We start from the raw sequence: 13,603 nt of genomic DNA on the forward strand, positions 1-13,603 counted from the left end.
TTGTGTGGAGGGTGAAAATAAGGAAGTTCCGTTTTATTGGCTAGCAAGTTTCTGACAGATGCACAGAGAGAAAATGGAAACAAACCCCTTTCTGGGAAGGTTTCCTTGTGGCACTGACCTTGACGGCAGCAGCCTCGCCTTGCTTTGGCAGCAACCGCCAAAGGGCACTAGGTCAGCTTCACAAATGACGCGATAAGTGAACCTGCAGTTCCCAAGGAAGCCAAACACAAGCAAACACATCCTGTGCCCGACGACGGAGGACTCTGCCCCAGTCCACGTGCGGCCGAAGCTGCCAGGTCCCTTTTCCTTCCAGGCAAAGAAAGCCAGTTGTGACAACCCACCTCTCGGTCTCATAGGGCCCAGGACTCTCCCACTAATTATTTCAGCCCCTTCTGGTCTCCTTTATCCAGCCACTGTGAACGAGATCAGAACCCACGGTGGTATTCTCCCTGGGAGGATTTATACAAACTTACGTATGGACATCTGTGACATAATCAAGAAAGCTTCCCCCTCATTTTTCAGTCTTTTCCAGAAAATCCTCCCCCACCTGCACAGGAAATGGCTACATTCAGAACGTTCAGAAGGGTGCAGCCGGCTTGGTAGCTAAATTAATACTATATGCAAAACAAGAGAGGAAAACACCCTTTTATATGTCTTGTTGGATGTGTGCCATTGTGGTTTACAGAAAACTCCAGAAGATGTGAGAGAGGCAGTGCAGACATGGTGGAAGGCTAGGGAAAATGGACCATTGGAGGGTTGGTGGGAGAGGGGTACGTCCTAGAAGTTCTAGACCTTTCTGTTGTAAATCTGATGAGGGGTGCAAAGTTGAGACCACCTCCATGTTGGTGAGGTCTTCTGCCCGCCCAAAGCCCTTAGAATATAGAGTCAGTCCAATTCTGGATCTCTCTCTCACACAAGACACCAGAAATACACAGGGGCTCTGATTAATAGTTTCCTAGCACACCTATCTTTCTCCAAAGGGGAAGCTTGTTGGTGTGATGAAATATAGATACTAAACAACAGTGAAGCGTTGACAGATAGCTAAAAACCCTGCTGCATTTGGAGGGACTGAACAAATCCAAACAAAAGGGGTGCTTACCCCACTTCCCACCCTCACTTCATCTTTTACCCGCCCCCACCCCCAACAGCAAAATAGCTTTTGTTTTTCCAAAGTCCTAAGAGGCACAAACAGGAAGCAAGAAGGCCGAGTGAAGCGTCGTCTTTCTTGGTGCTCTTCTGTCCTGTGCTCAGGTGATGACGGTGGGCCCCCTCCGGCCAGTTCTCTCATGAATCTGGGATATTTTCAGTGCTATGGCTATGAGAGGGCTCAGCACCGCCTGGAGAAGAAAGAGAGAGAATCATCAGTTTGAAATCAGCCACAGTCCAGGCTTTGGGATGGATTTCCACCTCAGAGGTGCCGACTTAGATTGCATTTTATAGCCTACAGGCAGTGACTGGAATGGACAGGACACAGAAGCAGAGTAGAAAATTGCTCTGTGAGGTTTTACTTCACCCCAGAGAAATTAATTCATGATAGGAACAAGTATAAGCCTGTGAATTTCGGGAAGGCTGGAAACTTCCATTCTTTCTCTGATACACTAATCCCTTCCAAGTTAGAGCCCCGTCAAATACCTCCCCACATTCAGCGTGAGGGCAAAGCTCATCCCGAGGCCACAGGCCTAAAGAAGCCACCATTCTGACATTTCAGAGAAGATGGCCACACTAACGCTGTAGAACTAGCCGATCCACTCCCTACCCTATACCATCCTGGCTACTGAACTTCTTCCGTGTTCCCAGGGAGGAGGGGGTGGTTAGCGAGCTTTGGAACACAGCTCAACAAAGGACTACGAATCACTTCTTGAACTTCAATTGCTTGTCCAGTTTCTGAAGAGTGGAGCACATGCCCAAGCATACTCCTAAGATGTGAATTATAAAACGGTGGGGGAGCTGGTCTGTCTGCATTCCTCAGTCCAGATGCTGCCACAAACCAGAAAGGCTCTTTTCTGCTGACCTGCAGCCCTTTAAAGAAAACAATTCTTGCTGAAGAATGACTTCACCTGAAGACATTCACGTGCATGTTTTTACTAAATTTATGTGTACAGTGCACTCATATTTATCAAGCAATATTGCTCTTCCATGTGGAGGACTAATGTAAACTTCTATGTAAGTATAAAATGAGTCCATTTAAAGACAAAATCCCAAACAAAGGCATTGATAGAGAAGTATTGGGCAGCAGTGGAGTAAAGGAATAAGTAAAGATTCCATAATTCTGGAAAGTAAAGCCTGGGCTGAGGGAGGGAGCATTCTGTTCCTGGCACCCCAACCTGTTCCTAGCGGATGAAAGCGTGAGGCATGCTCAAGTGTTGCAGCCCGACAGAAGAGCACGCACAGGGCACAGAGAGCACAAGCATCCTGGTATGTCTTGAGTACAGGGAGAATCCTAGAAGATAGGAAAGCCAGTCTGAGGTGAGGGGACCCAAGTGCCAGGGTGGGATGCACTGATTTAATTCACTATGCAATGGGAGATGCTGCCATCTTTGGAGCCAAAGGCTATCATAATCAGAGCAGTGGAGATAGTGGTCTAGGGCATGTTTGGTGAGGCATTACTTCAGGGGCTACTACTTCATGTAGTTCAATTGCACAACCTCAATAATGAACAGCCACAAAATAATTTCACTTCATTCAAATCATTATATTGAAATTTCTTCAATACAATACCCAAATAAACAGTAAGATGTCAACACACATATAGAGGAGTTTTTCTTTTAAAAAATAAAATTTAGTATTTTAGAGACAATAGAGAATGATGTTTAGTTTATCTGTCAAATTAGATATGCATGAGATACTGTAACATATTAGTGAGAAACAAAAAAAAAATATAAAAGAATTCTAAGCTCGCTTCACTATCACACTTAGGCTCCAATGGCATTAACTAAATAAGGATGAAAACTGGCCATTATACAGGATGAAACAGAACCACAATTCTCAACAATGTACTCATATTCAAAGAAAAGATGTCTGATCCAAAACTGAATGACTGGGAAATGATCAATATGTGATTGGAAAGACACAGTGATCAAGATATGTATGCATCTAGTAACTTCTCTGAAGTCTTTGTTTTAAAGACTCAAACTTGTCTCTTGTTTTGATTACATCAGGCATGAGGCCATCAGTGACGATTAGGCCAGCTCACGGAAGTCAGATCAGGGTGCCCCTTTACCCTTCATCCAGTAACTGGGCAGCCCTTACTCAAAGCACTTGGAGTCATGTTTCTGACTTTTCTATGTGTTTGGAAATATGTGCATAAATAATGAAATATCTTGGGGTGGAACTCAAGTCTAAAGACAAAATTCATTTTTATCTCTCATACATGTTCTTTTACACATAACCCCAGGTCATTTTATACAATGTTCTTAATATATCTTCATTTTGACTGTGACCATATCACATGAGTCAAGGCCTAGAATTTTCCAGTTCTAACACATCGGGCCTAACAGTGTCAAAATTGGGAGCACTTTAGGCCTTGGAATTTGGGGTTTGGTGTGCTACACCTCTCCACGCTCTCCATTAGGGCAGCTAGAGCACTTTTTGTTGAGTCTTTTTTCCTTCCCAACCCACTGGTAGTCATCAAATCCTTTGGCCTTATTCCCACAGTGGCTCCTCACACATATTCTCCTCTCCCCTTGATTTCCCCTAACACGGTTTCCTAGCATCCTTGGCTCATAGGTGACAGTCGGCCGCTTCCAACCTTGCCACACCAAGCTTCTTTCTGGAAGTGATCTTCTGACGTCCAAGTTTCAGGAGGCTTCTCAAGCTCTGTGGCCAGCCACTCTCACTCAGTATGGCTGCCGGGTTCCTGATGTGCTGTTGATAATCCTTCGTGCCTCTTCCCACTGCATGCCACATGATCTACCTTTATTTTAATGTACCTAAAACTAATCAAAGTAGACAAGGAAAAAAGGCCTACAGAGAAGTCAGAATGCAGAGCTCAACTCTGAGAGAATTTATCTTCTCCAAATGACAAAACAGGCCTCAATAAAAATACTTCTGAGGGGGAAAAAAATCCCTCTCCAGATTGAAGCAGAGGAAATATTCCCAAAGAGATTCATCAAAGCAAAACCAAGCCAGTGTCTGTGAGTTCAATGTGCCACCCACAAAAACCACACAGGCAGGCGAGATCAGCCTTCTTCTCTGCCCACCCTTCCCACTTTTATCATTGATTGGGGCCACTTGCTAAGAGGTGGCATTTATATTCCAACCTAGCAAAAGTACGAGAATCGTGAAGACAACTGTCCCATTTATTCAGTTGTGAGCTCTGTCTGGCTCCACACATGGAGGCCTCTGGAGAACACAGGGTGGGGAGGAAGTAAATAGTAAATCTCTATGGATTCTGCTAGTGGCTGGAAAACACTGGGCGTCCGCCCTTGGAATCCTCCCGTGTAGATACAAACCAGCCCACAAAAGTTCCCATCTTAAGCCTCACAGTAGTCCCCTGCTCACAACTTCCCCCTTTCCTCTCCTCTCGGCCTGTACCCACCTCATTTTCCATGCTGCCAAGAGCATGGCAAAGGGATGGGGAACTGCCAGCTGGTTTAGGTCCCTGCATGCCCTCCCAAAGGTCCCCACTATGTCCTCATGTTTCTATTCACTGGGCATGTCCACAGCACACTTCAAATTTTTCCTTTGTGCAGAATACACTTGCTAGTTTAATGGAAGATGGCCTCCTACCCCTCACAAAAATTTGTAGCAGAAATAGATCTAAGAGACTGAAACCAGGACTTTTAAAAAAGGGACTGTAATCTATAGAGTCTGTCACTCTGAGTCTTCTCTTTCTCTCCGCTCTAAGGCTGCAGAAGACTAAGGTCACTCTGTTGTTTATAGCAGCCTGAGTTCCTGTGGTTGCAACACTGGTATGCTTCAGTTTGGTGCTCTGCTTACAGATGTTCCTTAGGAACAAAGTCGAAGCCCCCACAGGTCTACCTGAGGTTTGCCAGCGGCCTGCTACCCAAGGAACAGCCAAGAATCACCCAAGGATACTGCTGTGGGTCCTAGTCAGAAAGATGGAGTACTTGTGTTCCTATGAATCCTGGAGTGTGTAGCTATGACAAGCTTCCAGAATGATCCCGGCGCATACTCAGGTCTGGGACCCTGTCTTGCAGCATTGTGTTTCTTATCTTAGGACAGGCAGAACAAGACAGTGCTGAAATGACTCTGGATCAACTGGCTCTATCCCTTATGAGCTGTGTGATCTGAGTAAGTCACTTAACCTCATTGGACATCAGTTTTCATTTCATTTCACAGAGGTGAGGGGCTAGGCAAGCCAGTGAGTAGGAAACAGGACAGTCCCAGGCACACAGGGCAGACACATAAGTGATCATTATTAAAAACTGGGAAAGGAACTGTAGCATGCCAACTGGCAGTCACATGGCTGCTTGGTACAATCTGTGATCTTTTACCATAAAATCAACTCACACTTCCTCAAATGTCAAATGAATGCCTCTGGTATGCACAGTTCAAACAGTAACTTTCTTTGGTCAGGTCTTACTGCACGTTTTACTCTTGTGAGTTATCAGCCTGCCATTTGGACCTCTGACCCCAGAGATTGCCAAGAGGACCGTGACTTGCATTTACCATGGCTCTTTCTGAGAAGCCGGCCCCTGCTGTGATATGGTGGGTGTGTCAGGAGTGTGGTGTGCACACGAACTGTGCTCTTCCCGAATATAGCTTCACAGTAAACATGTCCTTGAAAGCTGCTGGCCAGAAATACCCCCCACCCCCACCCCCGGCTGGGCTTTAGGGCTGCACAACCCATGCTATGGTTTAGATATGGTTTGGGTTTGCCCTGCCCCCAGGAGTCGTGTGTTAAAAGCTTAACCTTGGGTGGTAATACTGGGAGATGGTGGGCCCCTCTAAAACTGTGAGCCAAAATAAAGCATGAATTCTTACAGGAAAATTATCTGGGAAATTTCATCATGATGATGCAAAGTTGACTAATACACTAAATAAAGGGTACAAAGAGTCTTTATGTGGCTACAGAATCATTGGCACTTCTCACACTAAACCATGGGTTTGGAGCTGGAGAGATGGCTTAGCAGTTAAAGGCCTTGCTGCCCTTGCAAAGGACTGGAGTTTGTTCCCAGCACCCATATGGTGGTTTACAACCATCCTTAACTCCAGTTCCTGGGCATTTAATGGCCTCTTCTGACTTCCATAGGCACCAAGCATTCAAGGCTGCACATCCATACATACAGGAAAAACACTCATATACATAAAATAAAAAATAAAGTGGCAGATTTTCTTCACCTAGCCTTGAAATTTAGCAAGCGTTTGAACTCCAGCCATAGAGTTCAGAAATTATTTGATGTGACTTCACAGACTGGTTTCCAGGAGGTCCTGACACATCCCATCAAGCCCTTAGCAGTTGAGTCAAGAAATCTGACACAGGCCTAAAGCATGAATACAAAGGTTCCTCCGGAGCATCCCAGCTCCAGCCATTTGAGTCAATCAGCTTTCCCACTAGACACTAACATCATAGAGGTGGGTAGGGCGAGCTATTCCAGAGCCATGTTCAAATACCTGGCTGGTGGGATCCACAGACACACAGAATGTGTCGTTGCAGTGTGCTGTTAAGTTGTGAGGAAACTTGTTAAATAACACCAGCTGATGACAGCAGCCAAGGTCAAAGTGCTTCGTTAGGTGAGGGAAGAGGTAAGGGCTGAGCGATACAGGAGACTCCATAGTGAGTGGTTGACTGCCTGTATGGGGAGGGGGCTGGCTTTATTTCCACCTCGAGTACAAACTAGACAAGACATTTAATCTCTTGTGCCTTACTTTCCAAATTGGAGTCTAATAATAGTTCCTACCACACAGAGTTGTAAGCACAGAACGGGATGATGTATGACAGTGCTTAGCAAAGTGCCTGTCACGTAGTAAACATTCAATTAATCGTGCATATTCATGCATTAATAATATCATTATCAAGTGCTCCCGGGCAGTTTTAAGTCAGGATACTTTTGCAAGCATCAAGTGACTCTCAGATACAGAATGTTTGGTTGGCTCTTTTCTCTATGGACAAGCAATTTTTAAAATCCACATCTGAAAGCTATACCCTATCTGCCTTTAAACTGATACCAAGCCACATTTCAGAGCTGTTCTTGCAAATTAATGCTAATGAGGATGGATGAAGGGATCTTTTTCACACGGCAGGGTCCTCTGGATCAATACGCTCCACAGCTGACACCAGCGCTACAAAACAGGCTGGCACAGTGGTTAGCAGGCAGGCAGGCAGATGTATGTACAGCTGCATCCTCAGCATCATCCTACTGCTGTGGGATGTTCTGTATGTCCTGTGGGAGCCTGTTCTTGGGTTCCTCCGTGGCTTTACCCAGCAGGTCCGCATAGAGGATGATCAGGACCACGGGCCTAAGTGCAGGTGTCTGAGATGGTCTGCACTTGGCTGTGCTGGGGGATGATCTGTATGGTAAATGTGTTGCTCTGATTGGTCAATAAGTAAAACCTGATTGGCCGTGGCTAGGCAGGAAGTATAGGCAGGACTAACAGAGAGGAGAAATAAAAGAACAGGAAGGCAGAAGGAGTCCCTGCCTGCAGTAGCTGCCAGGACAAGGAAGATGTAAAGTACTGGTAAGCCACGAGCCACGTGGCAAGGTATAGATTTATAGAAATGGACTAATTTAAGATATAAGAACAGTTAGCAAGAAGCCTGCCACGGCCATACAGTTTGTAAGCAATATAAGTCTCTGTGTTTACTTGGTTGGGTCTGAGAGGCTGTGGGACTGGCGGGTGACAGAGATTTGTCCTGACTGTGGGCAAGGCAGGATAACTCTAGCTACATCCTACCCTGTAGTCAGGGTTGTTAATAGGTGGCCAAGGGCCTCACTAAGTACACATGTAAAATTAAGAGTAGGGACTCCACACACAGAGAACCTTCTCACTCTTGCCTAGGCAGATCTGGACACCAGAAAATAGCTCCTGGCTGGGGCTTAGCTCACAGGCAACACAACCGCCCCCAGTAAGGCAGGGGACTGAAATATTGGCTTTGTTTGCTTCTTCAACAGTGTTTAGTAGTGGACAGACACCGAGTACCAACTATGACTCCAACACTGTTCTCAATCTGTGTACCAAACTGATCTTGATAATGGCTACTGATCTGAGCCTCTAAGTTGGGCTATTATTAGCAGAGATGACCCCTCATCCATAAGGAAGTTTCCCTTTTCTGAAAGGGGGGGGAGGCGTTGTTTGTTTGTTTGTTTGCTGTTGTTATTATTATTATTTTTTTTAGAGTTGTCTGAACGCCTGTACTGTAAAAGGGTTCTGTCTCAGGTGTGGCATTTGAAATCTGTCCCTTAGAAAATGTGAACGGTCGTTCGGTCTGTGGCTCGCCGTGATCATATAGTGGTTAGTAGAAAATGTGAATGGCTGTAACTCCAGTTCCAGGGGAATCCAACATCCCCTTATGTCCTCTGAGGGCAGTGCACACACATGGTGTGCAGACATACATGCAGGCAAAACACCCACACCACATAAACTAAAAGAATTGTAAACGGTTATAACCACAGAGAAGTTTATTGAATTTAATCTACTTGAATTATATGTAAAGTTGATGTCTGGACTCCTGAGCATAGCCTGAGTCGTGTGCAAGCCTGCCCACTGGCTCTCCTTAGCAGTACAGTTAGCAGCACATACTGCCTGCACCCGAGAGGTCCCAGCAGCACCCTTCTCTGAGTCTAAAGGATCCTCTTCTTCCTTTCCGAAGAATTTTGACCATAAACGAGTGCCACATTTTATCAAATGCAGCCTGTGTGTTTTTGACAGAAGCCATTCACTCTACCCATAGTTAATTATTACATTGTCTCTGGGTCATGTTTATGTCACCTGCTGAGGTATCTATATATGCCCATTAAGTTGGGTGTGTTAACTGATCTATATTAGCACTAATAGTATGTTTACTTGTTCTGATAATTACTCAAGCAGGGTTAAGAATACCCTAGGATTAGTAAGGATTCCCTTAGGTTTTTTTTTCTTATACTTTCTCCAGTCTTTTTGGTTTAGAGATTTATATTTATATTTTTTGTGGAGAAATCAAACCTAGTTTTCATTTTGAAGAGTCCCTCTTTATCTTTAGCAAGAGTTTGACCTTAAAGTCTACCTTTTCTGAAACAACGATTGCTGTTTTTGTTATTAGTTGTGTGCACGTACACACACACACACACACACACACACACACACACACACACTTCTCAGTTTTAAAACCCTCAAATTCTGATTTTTGTTTCACATGGCCTTCACATTTCATCCCTTTAAAATCTCTTCTGTGGGGAACATAAGGACACAGCCCTGTCAAGGACCTCAACACCTCAGACCCACGCGAATGGCCAAACCTTTCCATGGCCAGGCTCAGAGGGATGGCAAAGCCCTCCTCTGATCCAAGTGTGAATGTTGATGGTGTATGCAGCAACTATCCACCACAGCTTCCTTCTCAGGGATGACTGCAGCCTGAGAGCGCTCCCTACAGAGACCTCCTGCCCAGATTAGCTAAAGCGGCCTCCTTGTTGGGCTGTGTACTGTAACCCCACGCCCATTCATGTGTACACAGTAAACCTGCTTTCTTGATTCAGATGTAAAAACCCGCTGAGGTCCTGACCTGCTCCTGCAGTTGATGCTGCTGTCACCGTGAGCACAGTCCACCCAATTCCAGCTTTTCTGTCTGTGTGTCTGTCCTAGCTTCAGTCAGGTTTCCAGGACCAAACCATGCGGGACACCGTACTCTTTGTTTTTATTCTAGAATCCGTCTAGGATAATGTCCCCCTGCTCTGACACTATGCTGGGGGACTTCTTTGTGTGTCAGTAATGTGGGGCACTACTTCCCTGTGTTGGTTGTTGGAGAAGCTCCTCCATTTTGCTTTCATTTTACAAGGTAGGTTCCACTACATCGGGAACTCTAGACTTTAGGTGGTTCGATTTCAGCCCTTTGATCTTCAGTGTTGTTGCTAAAGCTAGTTGTCAATAAAACAATTACTTTTAAGACTTTCACTTTCTGTGATTCCAGTCTGGTGTATCTAGATATGAATTCATCATTAATTATATCTTCTGTTTTGCCATCTAGTTCCGTCTGACTGATAGCTTTCCAGGTTCTCTTCTCCTTTTGAGACTAATTGATCATGTAACTCTCGTGTCTCACACGCTCTCATCTTTTTTACTCTAAAGATTTGTGTGTTTTTCTTTATGTGTATGAGTGTTTTATCTATGGGTTGCTGTGTGTGCACCACAGGTGTTCCTGGTACCGGAAGAGCCCAAAAGAGGCTGTTAGACACCTTGGAACTGGAGTAATAGTTATGAGCCACTTTGTGTTTTCTAGAAACTGAACCTGGGTCCCCTGCAAAGGCAGCACGAACTTTTTAACTGCAGGCCTGTCTCTCTAGCTCCCAACATCTTCATTTAAAAAATACTAGTTTCTAGTTATTTACTGATGACTTTTTGTCCAGTGTTTGAATTCTATGAGTACAGTGAAAACAATTGCTTTATAGTCTGGCCAGATAAACTCCCCCACCTGCGGGTCTCTTCTGGCTGTATATAAGGTCTGCTGATTCTGATACACAGTGCTTTGTCTCTTTGGGTGACCTGCAGACTTTCACTGGGTGCTGTCCATCTTGTTTGAAAAGAGGTTATAAACATACCATGAGGCATCAGATAATGTCAGCCTCCTTCATTTCCTTCTGTGAGACATCTGGGGGATCCAGCAGTTCTTGAACTTATGACTCTTTGATTCCCACCTTTATCATGGCTCCCTTTGTGTTATCACCCAGAACAGGGGTCACCATGAGGATCTCCTGCCTTTGGTGGGAACTCACTCACTTCTCCTTCAGCCACATGAAGCTGCCACAGGTCTGCCTCACTGGTGCCTCTTTGACTAATCCTTTTCATAGCAGGGTTTGTAATGGAGTAGGCTGTCCACCTGGACCCGTCGCCTGTCACCTAGACCCTGTGTAGATAAGCAAATGTCCTAGACAGAAAGGGCCTTGGCTCATCTCCCAAACTCCATCTCCTTGTTTCTGTTACTGCCTCATAGGACCGGTGGTGATGGATGTCTCAAAAAAGATGCTTTTACAGACGTCTTTCAGTTTGTTTTTGCTGTCTGATTTTCAGATAGTTTGAATTACGCAGACTATTGCCACCGGCAGCTAGCAACCTTTCACACAAGGTTTGTTCTATTTTATAATTATATTACTGCCAATTAAAAAATATATATGAAAATCAAATACTTTGAAATTCTTTTAAAACCAGAAAATCTAGCAACCTCAATGCCATATATTAATATAACTGTCCCTCCAAATTCCCATCCCACTCTAATGTCTCAAACACTCCAGTCTACACTCAGGGCCCATGCTGGTGGGGTTCTGAGTTTGTTACCATGGAAAGCAATAATGGAGCAGAGGCAATAAAATAATTCCATATGAGTGAGTGAGCAAGCATGGATTATACCTGGGTAATTACACACCCAAAGATCGAGGACATTCTAATTTATTTTTTTTCTCTTTTTCTGACATAGATTCTTGTTATGAACTTGAAGACCCTGGGGAAGGCTGACACATTATATGTGGAGCCCAGAAACCTTTAGAGGGAGGAAGGAACTGAGATCCCCATCACTGGCACTGTTCCCAATGATGTAAACTCTCAGCATGGACTACTCGGAACTGACTGTGACTCAGGCACAAATCTGTAATCTACAACTGTCCCTGTGTACCTGGTCTTCCCTCGGGATACATGACAGCCTGAAAAAGCACAGTGAGACAGTCTTTGATTCTTCTCTTGGAAGCATTCTTATTTATTCTTTGAGAATTTGTAAAAAAAAAAATAATAATAAAATAAAAAAATATATTTACTTTCCTGTCAAATGCTTCATTTCCATGGGTAGATAACTCAAAAGTTACAAGGTAATGGAAAAGTTCCAGGTAAATCAAAACACCACAATATCAAGGTCCTAAATATCTGCGTATAATAATATTAGGAGACAGGTATTTAGTATGGATAGACACAGACTAGGAGAGAAGAAATGGCAGAAGGTAAGTGCAGAAATAAGAAAAATAAAGAGTGATTAGACCACAAAGTAATATTTGGATGTTACTGGATAGGTCAATCATTTCCTCTGGAATGTATGTATTTTAATTTATTACTGATACTTAAATTAGAAGACAAAGACAACCCAAACAAAACAGTATGCATTATTTTGCTAAATAAATATTTGTAAACAAAAAAAAAAAGGAAGGAAAGAAGGAAGACAAACTACTGTGAGAAGAATGGGCTGAACAGAGATACCCAAGCCTTGTGTCTATGTTAGCAAGGAGGGTTCCCCCCAAGTGGAGCCCTGAGAATGCCTACTCTTTTCTCCTCACACCCTAGGAACTGCCAAGGCCTAGGCAAGGACCTTCACTGCTTTGAGATTGGAGGCCCAGCACCACCATGTCCTTTCAGGCCAACCCTTGGGAAGGCCATGCTGGACTGGTAACACTGCTTCTCTGGGGAAGAGTTAATAGACACTCTGTCCAGCCGCTCTCCCACAGCCTGCTTTACACAGCTGATATGCTTGTCCCCAGTGCCTAGAGGACATTGCTTTCTAAGAGGGCTGGTCTCCTGGAAGAAAAAGGGTGTCAGAGTTAGATCTGACTTCTGCTAGTCTGGGATTGTGCTGCTGGAAGATGAGATCTGGGAACTCCCCTGGAGGGTGGGCTGATGTTCAGTAATTCTATTCCAGACTGAAGGTGCTCTGGGTACTTACTCCAGGGCATTTTTTCAGAGGTGGAGAAGCATCCCCATATTCTTGAGTGGCATGTAGTACAACACCATAGCTAAGACCATGGGCTTTGGGGCCAGAATCTGGATTCAAATAGCAGTTGTGCTATTTTTAAACCATATAGGTAATTTAGATTTTCACAGCCAAAGTTTTCTCATATGTAAAACATGGATGGTTCACATAAGCACCTGTGGCTACCAGTGCCATTGGCATGCGGTAGGATTAAGATATGGTATGCAAAAACCCATAACATTCGACACAGCAAACACATGCTCTATGCCGATGAACACTTTTTGTTTTTCTTGAAGGAAGCATATATGCCGTAACAGTAGGCAGAACCAAGAACACTTTTCATCTGCCCCGACGGGCTGACCTTTAGAAGGGAGACAGCAAACCTCCTCTTTCATCTCCCTTTATCAACATAATGAAGTTCATTTATCTTTTCAAATGAAAGATAAGATTTAAGAAGAGATCAAGCATGTGAGAGAGTTCTCAGTTCTTTGAATGAAAGCCACTTAGCTCTGCTGCATCTCTGGGCCAGTAAGGGGCCCAGCCTGCTTTCTGTTCCTTGCACTGATCCCTGCAGTCAGCCAGAGGGAACGCCATCAGATTGTAGCTGGACCAGACAGTGATGACAACAGTGGGAATGGACGGTAACAGCCATTGGCCACGTGTTCCCTATGAGCATCTCAACTTCTTAGAGCAACATCAAGGATAGCGATGTCAACTACTGCATAGCTCAACACTGAGCCGCAGAAGCATAGAGAAAGGAGGAGTTCTACCATGGAGGCTGCT

General features: G+C 44.5%; 1 protein-coding gene across 1 annotated transcript in view; it reads right to left on the minus strand.

Moving 5' to 3' along the window:
• Pgm5 (phosphoglucomutase 5) overlaps positions 1 to 13,603 on the minus strand; it is a 171,462-nt gene continuing 157,859 nt past the window's right edge. The window contains exon 11 of the mRNA XM_028894120.2: positions 1 to 1,337. Within this exon, the coding sequence (XP_028749953.1) occupies positions 1,248 to 1,337 (90 nt within the window). The 3' untranslated portion in view covers positions 1 to 1,247. The remainder of the gene's footprint in view (positions 1,338 to 13,603) is intronic.

The sequence above is a fragment of the Peromyscus leucopus genome, chromosome 1 (genome assembly GCF_004664715.2).
Source record: "Peromyscus leucopus breed LL Stock chromosome 1, UCI_PerLeu_2.1, whole genome shotgun sequence".
Taxonomy (NCBI): Eukaryota; Metazoa; Chordata; class Mammalia; order Rodentia; family Cricetidae; genus Peromyscus; species Peromyscus leucopus.